Below are 24,669 nucleotides of genomic sequence, written 5' to 3' on the forward strand. Positions count from 1 at the left end.
AACACATTGGCCGTGGGGCTTGAAGAGGCTGGAGTTAGAATAAAGGGGGGGGGTAGCAATTTAGGGTGGTCGGGGAAATTTTTTTGCAGGGGAAATGCAGTTATATACAAAACTTATTGAACTACAACATTTTGTGCTGAATCTTTGTGCTGTTTCTGTTTCCAGTGTATTACAGAGGGGAACATATACCTGTTATATTTGTTTTGGGGCTGGCACCGACTTAAGGTGGCCATACACGGATAGATCCGCTCGTTTGGCGATGTCGCCAAACGAGCGGATCTCCCTCCGATATGCCCACCTTGAGGTGGGCAATATCGGGCTGATCCGATCGTGGGCCCTAGGGCCCAACGATCGGATCCTAGCGTTCGCCAAACGGGCGGTCGGATCGCGGACCGCATCAACGAACAGATGCGGCCGCGATCCGACGGGATTTTTAATCCCATCCGATCGAGATCTGGCCGACTTTCGGCCAGATCTCGATCGGGGAAGCCCGTCGGGGGCCCCCATACACGGGCCAATAAGCTGCCGACACGGTCTGTCGGCAGCTTTTATCGGCCCGTGTATGGCCACCTTTAGGGGACATGACTATATGAGTGTATGAAACACAGGGGGCAATGTAAGCTTTGTCCTGGTGCAACTGTTGCTTTTGTTATTACCCCACTGATCTGCCCCACTTGCAACATGAAGTAGTCTGCTCCTGCCCCCCTACGTCTTTAACACAAACTGTGAGAACAATGGAAATGCCCAGTGGGCAAATGTTCTTGGGGCCAACTCAACGGGCCGACAGACACAAGAGGAGAGCAGGGGCCACAGTGAAAGGGGAACAGCGAGAGGCTCTAAATGTATGTGGGCTGTGTACTGATTAAAGGGGTGTTTCACCTTAACATTAACTTTTAGTATGTTATAGAATGGCTAATTATAAGCAACTCCTCAACTTTATTTTTTTGTAGTTTTTTTTTAATGATTTGCCTTCTTCTTCTGACTCTTTCCAGCATTTAAATGTGGGTCACTGACCCCATCTAAAACCAAATGCTCTGTAAGGCTACAAACGTATTGTCATTGCTACTTTTTATTACTTATCTTTCTATTTTTGGCAACCCCAGAATGAATAGGAAGCTCATTGGTCCATGTATGGAGTGCTCAAAGACAGCCAGATATCGATCAGGGATCTGCAATTGTTGATGTTAGAAAATTGCATTGGGATACTGGGAGTCAGAATTATTAAAGGGTAACTTAAGCCCATACTCAGTTATCTATTTAAAGGAGAACTATACCCTAACGTTAAAAAAAACCCTACTCCCTACCCTACATAGACCCCCCTCTCCCCCCCCCAGCCTAGCTGTTACCCCAGGCAAATGCCCCTAAGTCTTTACTTACCCTTCCGTGCAGATTCTGTCCAGCAGAGTTCACAGGCGCATCTTCAGCCACTTCAGTAATCTCCGGAATGAGACAGGTGTAGTGCCAATTTTCACAAGTTTCGGCTCCAACTGCGCATGCACCAAAACTCACGAAAATTGCCGCTACACCTGTCTCATTCCGAAGATTACTGAACTCGGCTGGACAGAATCTGCATGGAGGGGTCAGTAAAGACTTAGGGGCATTTGCCTGAGTAGCAGCTAGGCTGGGGGGGAGAAGAGAAGGGGGTCTATGTAGGGTAGGATTTTTTGTTATTAAGGGCTTTTTTCTCCTTTAAGTCTTTTCCTATAAAAAATCTCCTGAACCTTTTCTTGGTACCAGAGCAATTGAAGGTAAAGTGATAGAGAAATGTAAACCCCCAGGTACCTCAGGTTCAGGTATTACTGGGGTTAAACATGGACCACTGACAATGTTGGACTGGGGTGTGAGGGGCCCACTGGGACTGTCACCTAAGGCCCCCACCCCCCAGTCATGAAGCCAGGAGCCGGCCTACACTTGCTCTTCCCTCCTTCCGAGGCCCGGACTGAGAATTAAAATAGGCTCTGGCATTTCAGGTACACAGAGGCCCAATCAGCCCACAAAGAGGCCCAAACAGACCCCACCAAATACTGACTTTCTATGGGACCTTATAGCAGCCCCTCTGGCATTTCCCAGAACCCACAGATTGCCAGTCCGGGCCTGCCCCCTCCCTATGTGCCACATCTCATTCTTACCTTTACTTTCGGCCACGATTGGGAAGCAGGGGAGTTTGCACTATGTTCTCAATCAGAGAGGGACTGGGTCAGCGGGGCCCTCAATTGCCAGGACCCATTGGTTTTTTTTTCTGGTGCCCCGCTGTCCCAGTCCACTGAATGATTCTATTGCCATTACAGGGGTACAGTCAAGGGCCCAGTGACATATTGGGGGGACAGTCCCTGGGAAATTAGAGCATCACCATTATAAGGGTTGTTCAGCTTTAAATTTACTGTTAGTATGATGTAGAGAGGGATATTCTGAGTCAATTTGCAATTTGTTTTCATTTTTTAGTATTTGTGGTTTTTGACTTATTTAGCTTTTTATTCAGCTGCTCTCCAGTTTGCAGTTTCAGGAATCCAATTGGTAAATGTAGAACACAGTATAAAAGTAGTACTGACCGCAGTATAATGTATGTACACCTGTCACTCACACATACGTGTACGGAATTCAGGAAGGAACATGTGGAACATATACTCTTGTCTTCTAGAGATACGTGGGGTGGTGTATAACCAGTGAAGGAGCTTTATACTGTGGAACACAAGCTCATATCTCTGTCACTCCCTGACACACCCCATATACACTCACATATTATACATGTACAGTTGTTATACACATTATCTGTCAGGGGTATGTCTGGCTGTATATGTGTGCAATCTGTATAGATTTGTAACAGTTCCACACAAGAAACATATTTAGTTATCAGCTTGGTGAGTGGTAATTTAAACACAAAACTTACCCACAATAATATTACTTATATCAAACTTTACTCTAGAGTCCAAATTCCCCAGTAACCAGGTACTGATGTGAATAAGAGACTGGAATATGAATAGGAGAGGCCTGAATAGAAAGATGAGGAATAAAGAGTAACAATAACAATACATTTGTAGCCTTACAGAGCATTTGGTTTATAGATGGGGTCAGTGGAAAGCTGGAAAGAGTCAGAAGAAGGAGGCGAATAATAAAACTATAAAAAGAAGTAATAAAGACCAACTAAGAAGTTGTTTAGAATTAGTGATTGTATAAAATACTACAATAAATGGGGAGCAGGCCTGTAAGTGACACTGCAGGAAGGCTGAAACCAGTGACAAGCAGTTGTTGGCACAATACTGGGAATTGCACTTCTAGTCAGCGGCCGGATAGTTTTAAACACAAATTACAGGTTGGACGAATTTCCTTCTCTCACACGGGAGCTCCGCGCAGGTGGAACGTTGCCAGTAGGAACCTTTGTGTCGGAGCTTGGGGACATTTAAGCGGTGACCCAAGCTTCAGGCTGCGGCACTTCCGCTAGGAAAGATGGCGGTTCGGGACAAGGCTGGGCAAGAGATGAGTCTAGCGGCGCTGCGCCAGTCTGACCCCTATATTAGCAGCATAGTGGATGTCACTGGGCACGTGGCTCTCTATCGCTTCAGCCCAAAGGCCAATGAGTGGGTGAGTGTTGTCGGGCCAGTCCATGGAAGGGGGGTGTCAATAACTGAGAGAAATAAGATGTGTGAGAGGGAAAACTGGTGCTGACAGAGGGGAGGCTAGTGGTGTGTGTGAGAGAGACAGGGAAAGGGTGTAAAGGAATTGCGAAGAGGAAGGAAAGTGTGTGTCACTGGGAAGACTAGAGGAGCTGTGTGACAGATACAGGTGTGTGTGTATGTGAGTGTTACCGTGAGGCAGGGGTGTGTGTATGTGAGTGTGTTACTGTGAGGCAGGGGTGTGTGTATGTGAGTGTGTTACCGTGAGGCAGGGGGGTGTGTATGTGAGTGTGTTACTGTGAGGCAGGGGGGGTGTATGTGAGTGTGTTACCGTGAGGCAGAGGGTTTATGTGTTATTGTGTTACTGTGAGGCAGAGGGGTGTATGTGAGTGTGTTTACCGTGAGGCAGGGGGGTGTATGTGAGTGTGTTACCTGTGAGGCAGGGGATGTGTGTATGTGAGTGTGTTAGCTGTGGAGGGCAGGGGTGTGGTGTATGTGAGTGGTTAGCTGTGAGGCAGGGGGGGGTATGGTGAGTGTGTTACCAGTGAGGCAGGGGTGTGTGTATGTGGAGTGTGTTAGCTGTGAGGCAGGGGTGTGTGTATGTGGAGGTTACTGTGAGGCAGGGGGGTGTATGTGAGTGTTGTTTACCGTGGGCAGGGGTGGTGTGTATGTGAGTGTGTTACTGTGAGGCAGGGGTTGTGTGTATGTGAGGTGTGTTACTGTGAGGCAGGGGTGTGTGTACTGTGCAGTGTTTACTTGTGAGGCAGGGGGGGGGTGTACCGGGGGGTGGAGTGTGTTTACAGGGGTGTGTGTATGTGAGTGTGTTACTGTGAGGCAGGGGTGTGTGTATGTGAGTGTGTTACTGTGAGGCAGGGGTGTGTGTATGTGAGTGTTACTGTGAGGCAGGGGTGTGTGTATGTGAGTGTGTTTACTGTGAGGCAGGGGTGTGGTGTATGGATGTGTTACCGTGAGGCAGGGGGTGTGGGTGTTGTGGTGTTTACACCGTGAGGCAGGGGGGGTGTATGTGAGTGTGTTACCGTGAGGCAGAGGGTGTATGTGAGTGTGTTACCGTGAGGCAGGGGTGTGTGTATGTGAGTGTGTTACTGTGAGGCAGGGGTGTGTGTATGTGAGTGTTACTGTGAGGCAGGGGGGGTGTATGTGAGTGTGTTACCGTGAGGCAGGGGTGTGTGTATGTGAGTGTTACTGTGAGGCAGGGGGCCTGGTGTATGTGAGTGTGTTAACCGTGAGGCGGGGTGTAGTGTATGTGAGTGTTACTGTGAGGCAGGGGGGGTGTATGTGAGTGTGTTACCGTGAGGCAGGGGTGTGTGTATGTGAGTGTGTACACTTGTCACACAGTTTGGGCAAATTGGATGTGAATGGGCAAATCTGAGAAGCAAAGAACAGAAATCCTATGTGTCCTATGCACACAATGTAGTTGTATGTGTCCTGGCTGTATAATGCAAAGAAATGCTTTGCAACTGGCACATCTCCACATAAGGAAGAGCTAGTGACTAAGCTGGTGCCCTTATTACAGTGACTGACACGTTCCTATAGATTTTCCTGATATTCAGCATAAAACTACTTAGTGCCGGGCACATGGGCCATTTTATCTGCCGCTGCCATCCGTGTGCTGTATGTTTGTTTCCTCTCACCATTCTCTATGTGCCGACCCCTGGAGCTGCTTCTGACTCCTGATACAACTTCCCAATATCCATTCATTCCTCATTCTCACTGGGTTTATAGTTCTGTGTAACTGTCATTGTGTCTGTCCCTTTCTCTTCTCTGCACTGCTGCTTCTGACTCCTGATACAACTTCCCAATATCCATTCATTCCTCATTCTCACTGGGGTTTATAGTTCTGTGTAACTGTCATTGTGTCTGTCCCTTTCTCTTCTCTGCACTGCTGCCTCTGACTCCTGATACAACTTCCCAATATCCATTCATTCCTCATTCTCACTGGGTTTATAGTTCTGTGTAACTGTCATTGTGTCTGTCCCTTTCTCTTCTCTGCACTGCTGCTTCTGACTCCTGATACAACTTCCCAATATCCATTCATTCCTCATTCTCACTGGGTTTATAGTTCTGTGTAACTGTCATTGTGTCTGTCCCTTTCTCTTCTCTGCACTGCTGCCTCTGACTCCTGATACAACTTCCCAATATCCATTCATTCCTCATTCTCACTGGGTTTATAGTTCTGTGTAACTGTCATTGTGTCTGTCCCTTTCTCTGCACTGCTGCTTCTGACTCCTGATACAACTTCCCAATATCCATTCATTCCTCATTCTCACTGGGTTTATAGTTCTGTGTAACTGTCATTGTGTCTGTCCCTTTCTCTTCTCTGCACTGCTGCCTCTGACTCCTGATACAACTTCCCAATATCCATTCATTCCTCATTCTGTCTTCATGCAGCAGTTGGGTGTCAGATTTTCATTGACCATAAAATGCATTATATGTTTCCTGCATGACGACAGACAAATGCTGAGAGGGGGATAGTGAAGAGTAACTCAATTATTTCAGAAAATTTCTTATTTCAGTATGATGAAGCTTTTGTTAATTTTCATTTTCGCAGTAGTTCCCCTTTAAAAATGGATTCTGCCTATTCTTGTAATTAATGTCTGTTTTTTTTTTTTTGCCATTATAAAGCACTAATGGGATATCTGGTTTGCTTTTCACTAACCTCACACCCCCTCTCTCTCTCTCTCTCTAAATAGGGTAATTTGTTCAAAGAGATATAAGGCACTCTGCATAAACAAACCCCTCCCTTTCCTAGAGCTCAGCCTTTGAGATAAGGAGCAACTCGTTATACAGAGGGCTAATCTGTAGACTCAAAAAGTGTTTAATTTTCGCAAACTCAGTATGAAAAAGGGGGAAAACTGCCCTTTAACATAGAACCACAGTAGAGATGGCAGCTGGGCTACAGAGATCCCCAAGAGCAGCGCTCTCACAGTTCCCTTATGAGTTGTTTTCTCTCCCTCTCTCTGTAGGAGAAGACTGATGTGGAGGGGACCTTGTTTGTGTACACAAGGTAAGTAGTACACAAGTAGTAACTAGTAATACTAGTAATTAGAATGATATAAAGTTATGCTGTACACATTTGTTTATAAATAATGCCTGAACCAATCAAATGTATTTCCTCTTAAAATTCCTACCTGTGTCCCTGCGCAGATCTGCCTTCCCGCACCATGGGTTCACCATCATGAATCGACTAAATATGCACAACCTGGTGGAACCCGTGAACAAGGATCTAGAATTCCAGCTGCACGATCCTTTCCTGCTCTACCGAAATTCCAGCTGTGAGTGCTGCTGATTTACCATAAAAATTGGGGTGACCTGGGGGTGGGACCAGGAGACCTTTGCTGCCAGATTCAGGCATAGTTGTTAGGCTAGTTTTGTTATTTGAGCTGGCAGTTGGGCAGTGAGAAGGTACATCTGAGAAGTTACATTACAAATATTGTCTTTCATTAATGGGGGTGCAGTTTATACTGAGGGAGCTGCTCACTTGCGTGTACAGAAAATCCCTTCAGTGAATTTGCACAGTTTTATACATTTTTTGGGGTAAAGGTTTAGCAATCCCTGTTGAATAGATACTTTATATTATTTGGAATTTTGGTGCATCGGTTCTGTTTTTGAAATAAAGCTTTGTACCCTACACAAAGGGTAAGTTACTGTTTTATACGAGACCAGGACCTGCAGCAATGCTGAGTGTTGTGTAGAAGTACAGCAGCTTTCCAAATTCCCCTAACAACCACACATTGATTTGAATAAGAAACTGGAATATGAATAGGAGAGGACTGAATAGAAAGATGAGGAATAAAAAGTAACAATAACAATACATTTGTAGCCTTACAGAGTATTTGGTTTTTTTTTTTTAGATGGGGTCAGTAACCCCCATTTGAAAGCTGGAAAGAGTCAGAAGGCGGCAAATAATTACAAGCCCAATTGAAAAGTTGCTTCAAATTAGCCATTTTATAAGTTGACTTTAAAGATGAACCACCCCTTTAAACATACTTCTGTTTGAGGCCTCAGCTTAAAAGGGTTGTTCACCTTTGCGATAACTGTTAGTATGATGTAGAGAGGGATATTCTGAGACAATTTGCAGTTGGTTTTCATTTATTATTTGTGGTTTTTGACTTATTTAGCTTTTTATTCAGGCGCTCTCCAGTTTGCAGTTTCAGCAGTCTGGTTGTTATGGTCCAAATTCCCCTAGCAACCATACATTAATTTGAGTAAGTAAATAAGTCAGAAGAAAAAGGCAAATAACTGTAAAACTATGAAAAATAACTCCTAAAAACCAATTGAAAAGTTGCTTAGAACTGGTCATTCTATAACATACTAAAAGTTACTTTAAAGGTGAGCCCCCCCTTTAAACTCCGCAGTCTTTTTGGAGGAATCACACACAGGTGTGGCAGTTATTGCAGGGGATTCATGTGATCATTTAACCGCACACCTCTAGTTCACTTCCACTGCACTGGTGCTGGCCCTCCGTTGACCCGGCCGGGTCCCTTAGCAACAGCAAACATATTTAGACGGGGAGCATACCCCTTTTATTTTGCTACCAACAGTATCAGCATTTTTGCAGTTATGGCAGGGGACCCTGGATCTACCCCCCCCCCCCAACCTTTAAATGTGGCAGTAGTTCCGGGGTTCTGCCGGTCCCTCCAGCATTTTACTGTCACAACTAGGGTTGCACTGAACCCAAGATTCTGTTCAGTACTCAGCCAGGATTCGGCCATTTTCAGCAGGATTCAAATTCGGCCGAATCTTTGTGTCTGGCTGAACTGAATCTGAGTCCTTAAAGGGGTGGTTCACCTTTAAGGCGACTTTCAGTATGTTATAGTACGACCAATGCTAAGCAACTTTTCAATTGGTTTTCATTATTTTATTTTTTATAGTTATTTGACTTTATCTTCGGACTCTTTGCAGCTTTCAAATGGGTGTCGCTGACTCCCTTCTAACAAACAAATGCTCTGTAAGGCTACAAATGTACTGTTACTTTTTTTTACTGATCCTTCTATTCAGGCCTCTCCTATTCATATTCCAGTCTCTTTTTCAAACCAGTGCATGGTTGCTAGGGGTATTTGCACCGTAGCAACCAGATTGCTTAAAATGCAAATTGAAGAGCTGCTGAATAACTCAAAAACCACAGATAATAAAAAATGAAAAGCAATTGCAAATTGTCTCAGAATATCATTCCGAACATCATGCTAAAGGTTATCTCAAAGGTAAACTACCCCTTTAAAATCAGGTGATTTTTTTGTCACAAAACACGTGGCTCTCTTTTTCCCTCGCTGATTTGCATATGCAAATTAGGGTTCGGATTCAGGGGTTCGGCCAGATCCAAAAAGTATTTGGTGTATCCCTAGTCGAACTTTCTACACTTGCGTTCAAATAACATCTCGGCTGTATTAAAAGCAAAGCTCTCTGTTACTATGGAAACGCTGCATCTCTGCTGACTGTTGAGGTAATACAATTCCAAAGTTGTTCTTGTGTTTTGGGTTTGACAGTGTGGTTTTTAACCCTTTAGCACAGGTCCTTCCCTCAGGGCTGGTTGCATGGATTGCACATACACCTCCAATTTAATTAAATCCATAAACCAATCAATACAATAACCTATCATTAAACACTTTGCCCACCCTGTACCAAACTGCCAACTCCCCACCTACAGCACCCTGGAATCACTGTTCCCTGCCAAACTGCCAGAAACATTAGACCTTGTTCTCACCAGACAAGTCATATATACGGCTGGCAGATTTTGCATGCAAATCCTTTATAGAAGCACAAGATGGTCCTGCAACAGGAATATCACTGTGCAGTCCATACAGCTTGCTAGATAGGTTAAATGCCATGTGCATATAAAACCAAATATTCCCAAATGGCACTCACTTGCCTCCACAAACAACATGAAGTTTTATTTGAGATCCCAGCATTTGGACATTTGTAGTCTCAAGCAATTCAACTTAACTGTAGCACCAAAAATATATTATGCTCCTATGCTGTATTTTCCATGTAAAATTGTAATTTAGTTTCTACATTGAAATGACATGGCTTATTTTTTGCCCAGAACATTCCTTCTCTGTATATTTGTATTTATACACATGGGAGGAGGGAGGTGCCATATTGATTCCCTTAGACAGTACAGTATGAGGGTATAGCTTATTGTGTGCCCAGAACATTCCTTCTCTGTATATTTGTATTTATACATATGGGAGGAGGTGCCATATTGATTCCCTTAGACAGTACAGTATGAGGGTATAGCTTATTGTGTGCCCAGAACATTCCTTCTCTGTATATTTGTATTTATACATATGGGAGGAGGAGGTGCCATATTGATTCCCTTAGACAGTACAGTATGAGGGTATAGCTTATTGTGTGCCCAGAACATTCCTTCTCTGTATATTTGTATTTATACATATGGGAGGAGGAGGTGCCATATTGATTCCCTTAGACAGTACAGTATGAGGGTATAGCTTATTGTGTGCCCAGAACATTCCTTCTCTGTATATTTGTATTTATACATATGGGAGGAGGAGGTGCCATATTGATTCCCTTAGACACTACAGTATGAGGGTATAGCTTATTGTGTGCCCAGAACATTCCTTCTCTGTATATTTGTATTTATACATATGGGAGGAGGGAGGTGCCATATTGATTCCCTTAGACAGTACAGTATGAGGGTATAGCTTATTGTATGCCCAGAACATTCCTTCTCTGTATATTTGTATTTATACATATGGGAGGAGGAGGTGCCATATTGATTCCCTTAGACAGTACAGTATGAGGGTATAGCTTATTGTGTGCCCAGAACATTCCTTCTCTGTATATTTGTATTTATACATATGGGAGGAGGTGCCATATTGATTCCCTTAGACAGTACAGTATGAGGGTATAGCTTATTGTATGCCCAGAACATTCCTTCTCTGTATATTTGTATTTATACGTATGGGAGGAGGAGGTGCCATATTGATTCCCTTAGACAGTACAGTATGAGGGTATAGCTTATTGTGTGCCCAGAACATTCCTTCTCTGTATATTTGTATTTATACATATGGGAGGAGGAGGTGCCATATTGATTCCCTTAGACAGTACAGTATGAGGGTATAGCTTATTGTGTGCCCAGAACATTCCTTCTCTGTATATTTGTATTTATACATATGGGAGGAGGGAGGTGCCATATTGATTCCCTTAGACAGTACAGTATTAGGGTATAGCTTATTGTGTGCCCAGAACATTCCTTCTCTGTATATTTGTATTTATACATATGGGAGGAGGTGCCACACTGCTTTCCTGCATGCAAGTCCATTCAGTGTGCAGCCTGCACTTGTTGAACTGAAAACTCATGAGTTTGGATTATAAATTATGGGACCCCCATAATAAGTAAGTTTCTTACCTTGGAAAGCTTGGAGCAGATAGGTTTCCAGATGAGTTTCATTGACCATCTTCCCTTTGTACTTGCCATCAGTCTCCTGGCACGGGGGCTTCTTCAGTAAGAGAATGTCGGCAGCGAGGCTGGGGAAGTTCATGGTGCTGCTCCCGGAGAAACAACTGGGATATTGTGCTCGTTCTTCTATTTAGAGCTTCGGCAAATCCAGCTCCTCTATAGGAAAACAGCAGACACCATGGAGTGGTGCATATTCCCTCAGTCAGGAATACACCTACACAGCACTTGCTCGGCTCCTTATTCAGAAAGCAAAGAGTTTTGGGCATTTCCGGAATTCCTTTTGATGGTGTGAGCCGGGCAGATCCTCTGTGCTCCCGATATGTCCCCAATGTGCAGTGATGCTGCGGAGAGTGTGCAAGTCTACAATCCCCAGTACAGCTCTATGGCAACAGCAGCCGGCCTACAGCCCCACGTAGGAACATTCTCATTTACCCTGGATTTCTATTAACATCTTCCTTTTATTTGTGCTTAATAGAGACTGGCACGTCTTCCTGAGACCACACACACACGCAGATACACACACACACACGCAGATACACACACACACACGCAGATACACACACACACACGCAGATACACACACACACACGCAGATACACACACACACACGCAGATACACACACACACGCAGATACACACACACACACACGCAGATACACACACACACACACGCAATACACACACACACACGCAGATACACACACACACACGCAGATACACACACACACACACACGCAGATACACACGCACACACACACAGATACACACACACCACACACGCAGATACACACACACACACGCAGATACACACACACACGCAGATACACACACACACACGCAGATACACACGCAGATACACACACACACACACGCAGATACACACACACACACACAGATACACACGCAGATACACACACACACACACGCAGATACACACACACACACCGCAGATACACACACACACACACAGATACACCACACACACGCAGATACACACACACACACGCAGATACACACACACACACGCAGATACACACACACACACACCGCAGATACACACACACACACACACACACACGCAGATACACACACACACAGATACACACACACACGCAGATACACACACACACACACGCAGATACACACACACACACGCAGATACACACACACACACGCAGATACACACACACACACACGCAGATACACACACACACACACACACGCAGATACACACACACACGCAGATACACACACACACGCAGATACACACACACACGCAGATTACACACACACACACACACACGCAGATACACACACACACGCAGATACACACACACACGCAGATACACACACACACACACGCAGATACACACACACACACACGCAGATACACACACACACGCAGATACACACACACACGCAGATACACACACACACACGCAGATACACACACACGCAGATACACACACACACACACACACGCAGATACACACACACACGCAGATACACACACACACACACAGCGCAGATACACACACACACGCAGATACACACACACACACACACGCAGATACACACACACGCAGATACACACACACACACACACGCAGATACACACACACACGCAGATACACACACACACACGCACGCAGACACACACACGCACGCAGACACACACACGCACGCAGACACACGCACGCACGCAGACACACGCACGCACGCAGATACACACACACGCACGCACGCAGATACACACACACACGCACGCAGATACACACACACACGCACGCAGATACACACACACACACACGCACGCAGACACACGCACGCACGCAGACACACGCACGCACGCAGACACACACACACGCAGACACACACACACGCAGACACACACACACGCAGACACACACACACGCAGACACACACACACACGCAGACACACACACACACGCAGACACACACACACACACACGCAGACACACACACACACACGCAGATACACACACACACACGCAGATACACACACACACACGCAGATACACACACACGCAGATACACACGCAGATACACACACACACGCAGATACACACACACGCACGCAGACACACACACACGCACGCAGACACGCACGCACGCAGATACACACACGCACGCACGCAGATACACACACGCACGCACGCAGATACACGCACGCACGCAGATACACACACGCACGCACGCAGATACACACACGCAGATACACACACGCACGCACGCAGATACACACACGCAGATACACACACACACAGGCAGACGCAGATACACACACACACAGGCAGACGCAGATACACACACACACAGGCAGACGCAGATACACACACACACAGGCAGACGCAGATACACACACACACAGGCAGACGCAGATACACACACACACACACAGGCAGACGCAGATACACACACACACACACAGGCAGACACGCACACACACACGCAGATACACACACACACACGCAGATACACACACACGCAGGCAGACGCAGATACACACACACACAGGCAGACGCAGATACACACGCACAGGCAGACGCAGATACACACGCACACGCAGATACACACACACACGCAGATACGCACACACACACGCAGATACGCACACACACACGCAGATACGCACACACACACGCAGATACGCACACACACACGCAGATACGCACACACACACGCAGATACGCACACACACACGCAGATACACACGCACGCGGACACGCAGACTCACGCACACAGATACACACATACAGATACACACACAGACACACACACAGACACACACAAAGCAGTGTCAGCCTGGCCATTAAACACACTAATGCACCTTATCAGAGTGGCCCTTATTATCTTCTGATAAACGCAGGCCTTTTGTTAATCTCAGACTGTTCTGCAGACTCCCTGGGAATGGGCACAAAGCACACTGTATGCAGATAAATCCCAGTGGCTGCAAATTCTCTTTTACTGGCCTTGGAATGTGCAGAAATGGAGGGGTTCTAGGAACAGCCACTTCCCCCACAGAATGACACCTCTACAGTTCTGCTACTGCATTAGACACCACTGAGATTATTGTGTGTATATATAATATATGTCAACTTAGTGAGAAGGAAAGGCTAAAACTAAGTATATAAATACTCCAGTAAACCCTCAAAGTAATGCTGCTCTGATTCCTCTGTCAAAAGAAACAGCACATTTCTTTCCTTCTATTGTGTACTCATGGGCTTCTGTATCAGACTAACTGTTTTCAGCTTAAACCTTCAGGGCTAGGGCTTGAGCATGCTCAGTTTGCTCCTCTCTCCCCTCCCTGCTGTAATCTGAGCCCAGAGCTATGAGTGAGCAGGGAGAGACTCAGGCAGGAAGTGATGTCACACCAAGCTAATATGGCAGCTGCTATCCTAAACAAACAAGAGAGCTTCTAGAGCCGTTTACTTGGTAAAGCATTCTGCAGAATAAATATAGTGTTATAGCTTGTACTATCGCTTCAGTAGCTTTCCTTCTTCTTTAAGTGCATCTTCTCCAGACCAACCCTAACCTGGCCAGTCTTTCTTCAGACTCTTTATTAATTTGTTAAACAGTCATTTTGGTTCTTAAGCTTTTAGTGACAGCAGTCACACTAGAGTCATGCGCGGAACCAATTTCTAAGACCCAAACCGCAACCCACATTTTTACCCAGGCCCGGATTTGTGGCGAGGCCACATAGGCCCGGGCCTAGGGCGGCAAAATTTCGGGGGCGGCATGCCGCCCAGCCACCTGTGCTCCCCAGTACTTCGGTGCTCGCACGCTGGCGCTTTTGCGAATCCGGCGCTGTTTTTACCCACTTTGATCCGCTACCCGACCCGCAATTGCCTTATCCGCAACCCGCTGACCACCATCAAACAGAAAGTGATGGTGCTGCAAAGTCATCAAAAAAAACAACTTTTGTAAAACTTTAAAAGGACTAAAATATAGACCATATTACATCAGATAAGAAATTTAGATGAGACCCGCGGGTATACCCGCACCTGAGAATCCCTCCCTCGTTTCACAGGGTGCATGTTTTTTTTTTTTTTTTGTGGGTAATTTAGCTTTTTATTCAGCAGCTCTCCAGCTTGTAATTTCAGCCATCTGATTGCTAGGGTCCAAATCCCCCTAGCAACCATGCACTGATGTGAATAAGAGACTGGAATATGAATAGGAGAGGCCTGAATAGAAAGACGAGTAATAAAAAGCAGCAATAACAATACATTTGTAGCCTTACAGAGTATTTGTTTTGTTTAGCTAGACCCCAATTTGAAAGCTGGGTAGAGTCTGAAGAAGAAAGTAAAATTTTGTAGAAAATCTGAAGAAAAGTTGTTTAGAATCTATAACTTACTAAAGGTTAACTTAAAGGTGAACATCTCCCTTTAACCCCATACTGCCAATGAATGTCTTTTTGATTATACTTGGTGGCAGTGGAATTTTCAGCAAACTAGACTCCCGGGCATCTCTGCTGAGGAGGAGAACTAAAGCCTAACTAAAGAAGTAGGTAGAAATGTTGTAGATGATGTTTTGTGCTTCTGTACCAGCCCAAGGCAACCACAGCCCTTTAGCAGTAAAGATCTGTGTCTCCAAAGATGCCCCAGTAGCTCCCCATCTTCTTTTCTGCTGATTCACTGATTCACATGCTCTGTGCTGCTGTCACTTACTGAGCTTAGGGAGCCACTCACAATATACAGTACACATAGAATAGAAATGTCACAATATAAGGCTGATTAGTAATTAATACATATAATTACTACATGGCAGCACAGAAACCAGTGCAATTAGCATCAGAATTAAATAATCAGCAAACCTGTAGCATCAGCTTATATTACAGCCAGGGAAGCTCATTTTCTGATGGATAATTAGTGACGAGCCCTAAGCTTAGCTTCTCAACAGCCAATCAGAGCCCACTGAGCATGTGAGTGTCACAGACACTTTCCAAGATGGTGACCCCCTGTGACAAGTTTGAAGTCCTGGATCATTGCTGCTATTGACATTGCCTCGTGCAATAAGTTCACTATATAAAATAGGGCATTTTTAGCCACATTCATTTTTAGGGTTTAGTTTTCCTTTAAAGAAGGTGATAGGAAGCCCTTGTTTGTTTTTTGTCCAGAAATGCCACATACAAGTGCCTGTAAGTACTTTCCGTAGCTGATGCCAGTCACAGATTCTGACATTGACTGCCTTTCACGGAGTTTCGGAGAAATCTCATTCTGTCAGACAAACGCTGATTCGGGCCTTTTATTCCGGGGCTCTGCTTGTCTGCCGCTGGCTCTATTATGTGGCTGCCCATTAAGCCGTCACTCACAGCTCTTTATCTTCATTTCTTCTCAGACAGGTTGTGTTTGTCTGTGTTTGGGGTGTGTTGGGCCTTGGCACGTTCTCTCTGTTTGGGGAAAGTGTCTGTGTCTTTCCAAAAATGGCAAAAAATAGCATTGTCCTTTATTTGTGAAGCACCAGCATATTCTGTGTTGTACCGGAAGGAGCCGCAGTGATCTGTTGGGGTACACTGAGAAAGTGGGTACCCCATGTCTATAGGAAATAACAAATTGAAATTAACTAAACTTATTCTCTAAGGCCCAACTACAGACACCCCCAGTCTCACAATGTATAGTCTGATTTACCTTTAATTGGTTCATTTACATTTACTGCACTGCTGCTTGAATCATGCTCTGTCTGATGAGAATGGGAGTTACAACCAACATTACAGCTTCTTCACACATGTATAAATACAAATATACAGAGAAGGAATGTTCTGGGCACACAATAAGCTATACCCTCATACTGTACTGTCTAAGGGAATCAATATGGCACCTCCCTCCTCCCATATGTATAAATACAAATATACAGAGAAGGAATGTTCTGGGCACACAATAAGCTATACCCTCATACTGTACTGTCTAAGGGAATCAATATGGCACCTCCTCCTCCCATATGTATAAATACAAATATACAGAGAAGGAATGTTCTGGGCACACAATAAGCTATACCCTCATACTGTACTGTCTAAGGGAATCAATATGGCACCTCCTCCTCCCATATGTATAAATACAAATATACAGAGAAGGAATGTTCTGGGCACACCATAAGCTATACCCTCATACTGTACTGTCTAAGGGAATCAATATGGCACCTCCTCCTCCCATATGTATAAATACAAATATACAGAGAAGGAATGTTCTGGGCACACAGTAAAGTGTACCCTCATACTGAAAGCTCCCACCCATAAATAGTCTTTTTTGAATAAGAGAATTGTATATAACTATTATATCAGGGAGATTTTCTAATCCACAAAGAAAATACCCAAAATGTGCCTGATCTATAATTCCATAGATCTATCATTGTTCTTAGAGTGGATCTCAGTCAGTAGAATTTCAATCTTCTTCTCCAGGTCTATTAGTCTGATGACTACAGTGCTACGCAATATGTTGGCGCTATATAAATACATGTTAATAATAATGGTACATTGTTTCAACAGTTAGTTATTGCCAGAGGTGCAGATAAGACAATGGATAGACAGAAATGCTTTTAATAGAAATTACATTAGCCTTAAAGCTGTTAAAACATTTAATTGCTATTTACCAGAAAGTTGCTTAAAATTAGTTTTCCTTTAATTTGCCCAATGTGTTTCTTCTTACCGACACTGGTGCAGCCACACAGATTTGGCAAGACCCCAAGCTGGCCGGAATAATTTGTAGAGGGCCACTTACTCTCAGCACAGGTATGGGACCTGTTATCCAGAATGCTCAGGACCTGGGTTTTTCCAGATAATGGATCTTTCCATAATTTGGGTCTTCATACCTTAAGTCTACTAGAAAATCACATAAACGTTAAATAAACCCAATAAGCTGGTTTTGCTTCCAATAAGGATTTATTATATCTTAGTTGGGATCAAGTACAGGTATGGGACCTGTTACCAGAATGCTCAGGACCTGGAGTTTTCTGGAAAAGGGATCTTTCTGTAAATTGGATTTTCATATCTTAAGTCTACTAGAAAATCATATAAACATGAAATAAAGCCAATAGGCTGGTTTTGCTTCCAATAAGGATTAATTATATCTTAGTTGGGATCAAGTACAAGTTACTGTTTTATTATTACACAGAAAATGGAAATCATTTTTAAACATTTGGATTATTTGGATGAAATGGAGTCTATGGGAGACAACCTTTCCGTAATTCAGAGCTTTCGGATACCAAGTTTCTGGATAACGGATCCCATACCTGTACAACAAACAAACCCTTCAATAGGGGGGAAATGTCTGAAAGGAGGAGCAGCTTAATCATTATTGCCCCCCCCATGCTGGTTGGTCTCTCCCAGCCTACACTGTTAAAGGGGACTTTTGTGTTTTGTAATAATTTACACAAATTCTATTTTTCATTTTGAATGTACAGGTATGGGACGTGTATTTATATAGCGCCAACATATTGTGTAGCACTGTGGAATGCTCGGGACCTGGGGTTTCCCAGATAATGGATCTTTCCATCATTTGGATCTTCATACCTTGTCTACTAGAAAATCATATAAACATTAAATAAACCCAATAGACTGGTTTTGCCTCCTATAAAGATTAAGTATATCTTAGTTGGGATCGAGTACAATCTACTGTTATTACACAGAAAAAGGAAATTATTTTTAAACATTTGGATTATTTGATTATAATGGAGTCTATGGGAGACAGTCTTCCTGTAATTCGGAGCATTCTGGATAACTGGTTTCCGGAGAACGGATCTCATACCAGTACAACGGGGACTGGGTCATTTAGCAGCGGTATAAAAAAAAAAACTGCACAAATTACAGTTCACATTGAAGAGTCTCTTTCATTAATGCGTTTAAACTGACCAATCGCAATAGCATACTCCCGGTGCAGATCTAGTGGAATGTGGCTAGCGTATATTTACTTCCGGTGACTCGTGTGATTGTGTCCCAGTTGGGCCGGTCGCCGGATGATTTGGCAGAACATGAAGATAAAAATAGAATATATTTCGCCTAGACATCTTGTCCATAGAAGCATTCGCTCTACTTATCTTGTGTCTGGAAATCCCTTCACTTTAATCCCTTTGTCCAAGTGATAAATACGGCCCCTCCCCCACTCTTAAAGGGATACCGGCAGCACACAATTATAATTAAGCCCTGTTGTTTTCTGTTACACCCTGATCACCAAACGAGTGAATTTGGGCCCAGTTTGGATCAGCCCAATTTGGCTCTGCATGCAGGTGCCAAACCCCCTGCCCAATACCTATGGGTGTAAATCGAAAATCCCTGCAATAAACGGACAGGTTTCCGTTATCAAAAAGGAAGTAGAAATGCGCATGTGAGTAACAGGAAATGGATTCCCCCATCAAGCACAATGTTTGTTTCTTAAACACTTTTTTTCAATTCAGTTGTTTTTAGATTGTTCTCCAGAAATAAAGACTTTTTTCAATTACTTAGCTGCTTCAGAAAATGAAAAATGACACTTTTTCACTTATAATATTAGAAAAACAGTCACACATAGAAAATAGAAAGTCCTTGGAAAAAGTTATTTCTGGTGATCTATCTGAAGACAACTAGTTGTTTGAAGGTGAACAACCCCTTTAAGTGACACGACTACACTCAATATTCCACACTGTTGTGTTCTGATGGCTGTATCCCTTCAAAGCGTGTTGTTCACCTTTAAATTACTTTACTATGATGTAGACAATGATATTTTTGAACCATCTGCATTTGGTTTTCGTTTTTTATTTCTTTTGGTTTTTCAGTTATTTAGCCTTATGTTCAGCTGCTCTCTGGTTCAGTATTTTGGCAGCTGAATGGTTTCCAGGGTCTTATTTACCCTAGCAACCAGGCAGAAGTTTGAATGAGAAACTGGAATTTAATAGGAGAGAGATTGAATAGGAAGATTAGTAGTAAAAAGTAAGCCTTACAATAGTGTTTTGGCTACCGGGGTCAGTGACCCCCATTTGAAAGCTAGAAACAGGCAGAACAATAAATCAAACAAATAATTCAAAAGCTATAAAAATTAACAATGAAGAGCAATTGCAAAGTTGCTAAGAATAGGACATTCTATAACATACTAAAAAAGGGAGCCAACCCTATAATGATGTTTAAAAGGCATTTTAAAGATACATGGACAATATAAAACATAAAATAGTTACAAGTAACTGTCCCTGAGGGCTGTTGTATAAAGCTAATGTTGTTGTTCACTAACACTATTCTGAATGCCAATATATATTTTCCTGTAGCCCACGGACTCCCAAGTGTATGTGTGTTGGCAGCTAAAGAAGAGTAGTCAGGCTGGAGTAACCATAGGTACAAAGGAGGGAGCTTCCGGGTGCTGGTCTGTGTGGGATATGGAACATCAGAAATGGGCCTTTAATTGCCCTTTAAAGGGGTTGTTCACCTTTAAATTAACTGTTAGTATGATGTAAATAGGGATATTCTGAGACAGTCTGTAATTGGTTTTCATTTTTTATTATTTGTGGTTTTCTGTGTGTTAAAGCTTCTTATTCATCAGCTCTCCCGTTTGTAATTTCAGCATTCTGGTTGCTAGGGTCCAAATTCCCCTAGCAACCATGCACTGGTTTGAATATGAGACTGGAATATGAATAGGAGAGGCCTGAATAGAAAGACGAGTAATAAAAAGCAGCAATAACAATAAATATGTAGTTTTACAGAGCATTTTTAGATTGGGTCAGTGACCCCCATTTGAAAACTTGGAAGAGTCAGAAGAAGGAGGCAAATAATTAAAAAAACTAAAATAAATATTGAAGACCAATTGAAAAGTTTCTCAGAACTGATCATTCTGTAACATACTAAAATGTAACTTTAAAGTGAACCACCCCTTTAAAGTCAGAGTATTGTATATGGGAAGTTCAGGCTGGAGCTGTGTGACTGTAGCTCCATTAGCCCCTGACACTGGAGTTAGTTGCCCGACTCATTTCTATTTACTCTGCGTTGCCCCTGTCAGCGATTGAGCGGAACGAAGGGTAAATAAACAACAGCGACTCTTATTGCTGTGCATGGGAAGAGGAGCTCATTAAAGCTGCACGGCTGCTAATTATCTTGTCTGACGGGGGAAAAATACACATTGTTACAGAACTTGCAGCCTATTTATCTTGCCCTTTATTTGCTTTGTCTGTTTCAGTGGCCATTTACAGCATCTGGTTTTATGACAAGAGCGACTGCCAGCGGATAGCAAAACTGATGACGCAGTGAGTATCATAGCAAATCCTCTTATGTGAGCAGAGCTCATTCCTCCTGTAAGTACCACACAACAAGGGGGACCTCTTATCTCCCACAATCCCCAGCTAAACTTAGCCTGAGAGGGATCCCATTGTACTGTATCAATATGAGATGTAATGGCAATAGAGCATTCAGTTTAGGGGGTGTTGGGGTTCAGTAGCGTATTCTCTCCTCTGCAACAGAGCGGCTCAACAGGGCACCAAATCGGGATGATTATATTTGTGTAAACTCTTCCATGGTCCCCTGTCCCTGAGAGCTTACAATCTGCTGCTAGAAAAAAAAAGATTCCCAATAGGAATTAAATTCAAGAGTCTGCCCAGTAGCAGTAATTATAACAGTGCTGTGTTTTATTGCCCAGGACAGTGACTTACACTGGCACATAGCCTGGTATTAGAAAGCTTTTTTTTCCCCTGTAATTCACACAATACAGTAAAGGCTACCTTAAAGGAACAGTTCAGTGTAAAAATAAAAACTGGGTAAATAGGCTGTGCAAAATAAATAATGTATCTAATATAGTTAGTTAGGCAAAAATGTAATGTATAAAGGCTGGAGTGAGTGGATGTGTAACATAATAGCCAGAACTCTACTTCCTGCTTTTCAGCTCTCTAACTCTGAGTTAGTCAGTGACTATAAGGGGGGCCACATGGGACATAACTGTTCAGTGAGTTTGCAATTGATCCTCAGCATTCAGCTCAGATTCAAAAGCAACAGATATGTCCCATGTGCCCCCTTCAAGTCTCTGATTGGTTACTGCTTGGTAACCAATTAGTGGAAAGCAAGAGAGCTGAAAAGCAGGAAGTAGTGTTCTGGCTATTATGTTACACATCCACTCACTCCAGCCTTTATACATTACATTTTTGCCTAACTAACTACCGTATATACTCGCGTATAAGCCGAGTTTTTCAGCACCCAAAATGTGCTGAAAAACTCGACCTCGGCTTATACGCGGGTCATACGCCAATCCCTCACCGGATCCCTCACCTCCCTCTCCCATAGCGCATCAGGACTCTGACTGACGATCGCCGCCCGGAGCAGGTCCAGGAGCTCCGGGCGGCGCGTCCTTCCCTGCCGGCGTCGCTCCCAAAATGGCGGCACCCATGGCCGCCACGTGGGTAGCGGCGCCGGCGCCTCTACCCACGTGGCGGCCATGGGCGCCGCCATTTTGGAAGGACGCCGGCAGGGAAGGACGCGCCGCCCGGAGCTCCTGGACCTGCTCCGGGCGGCGATCGTCAGTCACAGAGTCCTGATGCGCTATGGGAGAGGGAGGTGAGGGATCCGATATTACGCGATTGATGTGAGCTGCTGCTTCCACATAGGAGACAAACTGTTTGGATTCACCATGTTATTAATCTCAAAGCATTTCAAACTCTCAATATATATGTAGTACATTTAATCACTGTCAAACTCACAGTGTGCTTCTTGGGTGTACTGGAGAATCCTGCATTAATATTTTATGGGTCTCATCAGAAATGGATCTGCATCATATTTGAAGTTCATACTGGGCAGTATCTTTTATTATCTGTTTCTTTATTAAATTGCTTCAGACTGGCATTCTCATTTATTTTAAAGGTGTAATAATCTAGCCTTACACTTTTCAGAGCATATACAATGGACGCCTTTGGTTTGCTTGGGGAAGTGCAATCCTTATTCTCAGCAGGGCTGTCTATATGACTAGAGGAGCATTCCTGTACAAAGTACAGATTGATTTTCAATCAGCCCCTAGGCTTATACACGAGTCAATAAATTTTTCCAGTTTTCTTAGGTAAATTAGGTACCTCGGCTTATACACGGGTCGGCTTATACACGAGTATATACGGTATATTAGATACGTTTTTTATTTTGCACAGTCTATTTATTTACCCAGTTTTTATTTTTATATTGAACAATTCCTTTAATGGCACCTAGCCCCCACCGTGAAATGTCTTCCCCCTACCAGACCTGTGGCCTGACACAGAACACCGACTGCTGCACAAACAGACTTAATCCTGATAGTTTGTCATGCCCATCCATAACAGACTGCACATTCCTACATTCTCCTAATGAGAGAGGACATTTGGGACACTCATGGGTATGTGCACAAGTGGTATCAACTGGGAAATAACAGCTCCAACTGAGCTCTGATGTGATGGGGTACCTATGCAAACATATATATTTCCCTGTACTAAGCACTATTCAGCAGAAACAGCCCCTAAGTTTGCTCATAGTCTGTACAGAGAGATCCCATAAAACTATGACAGCATAGGTATTCCCTGTACTAAGCACAATTCAGCAGGAACAGTCCCTAAGTTTGCTCATAGTCTGTACAGAGAGATCCCATAAAACTATGGCAGCATAGGTATTCCCCTGTACTAAGCACAATTCAGCAGGAACAGTCCCTAGGTTTGCTCATAGTCTGTACAGAGAGATCCCATAAAACTATGGCAGCATAGGTATTCCCTGTACTAAGCACAATTCAGCAGGAACAGTCCCTAAGTTTGCTCATAGTCTGTACAGAGAGATCCCATAAAACTATGGCAGCATAGGTATTCCCTGTACTAAGCACAATTCAGCAGGAACAGTCCCTAGATTTGCTCATAGTCTGTACAGAGAGATCCCATAAAACTATGGCAGCATAGGTATTCCCCTGTACTAAGATCAATGAATAAAGCTTACCCTGGAGAACCTTAAAACCATTGTCTTGTTTTATTTCAATTCACACAACATGTTTCGAGTCCAAGGACTCTTCATCAGGTGCTTGGACTCGAAACATGTTGTGTGAATTGAAATAAAACAAGACAATGGTTTTAAGGTTCTCCAGGGTAAGCTTTATTCATTGATCTTTGAGACTCTATGACTGGACGGAGTCATATACCCTGTTTGAGAGCAGATACGCATTTATACAACGTTGCAAGGATATCACCTAAAGCATTGTGATTCATTCCCCTGTACTAAGCACAATTCAGCAGGAACAGTCCCTAGGTTTGCTCATAGTCTGTACAGAGAGATCCCATAAAACTATGGCAGCATAGGTATTCCCTGTACTAAGCACAATTCAGCAGGAACAGTCCCTAAGTTTGCTCATAGTCTGTACAGAGAGATCCCATAAAACTATGGCAGCATAGGTATTCCCTGTACTAAGCACAATTCAGCAGGAACAGTCCCTAAGTTTGCTCATAGTCTGTACAGAGAGATCCCATAAAACTATGGCAGCATAGGTATTCCCTGTACTAAGCACAATTCAGCAGGAACAGTCCCTAAGTTTGCTCATAGTCTGTACAGAGAGATCCCATAAAACTATGGCAGCATAGGTATTCCCTGTACTAAGCACAATTCAGCAGGAACAGTCCCTAAGTTTGCTCATAGTCTGTACAGAGAGATCCCATAAAACTATGGCA

General features: G+C 43.8%; 1 protein-coding gene across 2 annotated transcripts in view; it reads left to right on the forward strand.

Moving 5' to 3' along the window:
* The first annotated feature begins 3,406 nt into the window (after positions 1–3,406).
* Positions 3,407–24,669, forward strand: part of LOC108704027 (mRNA-decapping enzyme 1A) — a 40,916-nt gene continuing 19,653 nt past the window's right edge. Inside the window, exons 1-4 of one of the 2 annotated variants that reach the window (XM_041590981.1) lie at positions 3,407–3,579; positions 6,596–6,636; positions 6,777–6,904; positions 21,198–21,264. In XM_041590981.1, coding sequence (XP_041446915.1) covers positions 3,445–3,579; positions 6,596–6,636; positions 6,777–6,904; positions 21,198–21,264 — 371 coding nt within the window. In that variant the 5' untranslated portion in view covers positions 3,407–3,444. The remainder of the gene's footprint in view (positions 3,580–6,595; positions 6,637–6,776; positions 6,905–21,197; positions 21,265–24,669) is intronic. The other variant, XM_018240391.2, reaches the window with a different exon arrangement.

This window comes from Xenopus laevis, chromosome 4L, assembly GCF_017654675.1.
Source record: "Xenopus laevis strain J_2021 chromosome 4L, Xenopus_laevis_v10.1, whole genome shotgun sequence".
Taxonomy (NCBI): Eukaryota; Metazoa; Chordata; class Amphibia; order Anura; family Pipidae; genus Xenopus; species Xenopus laevis.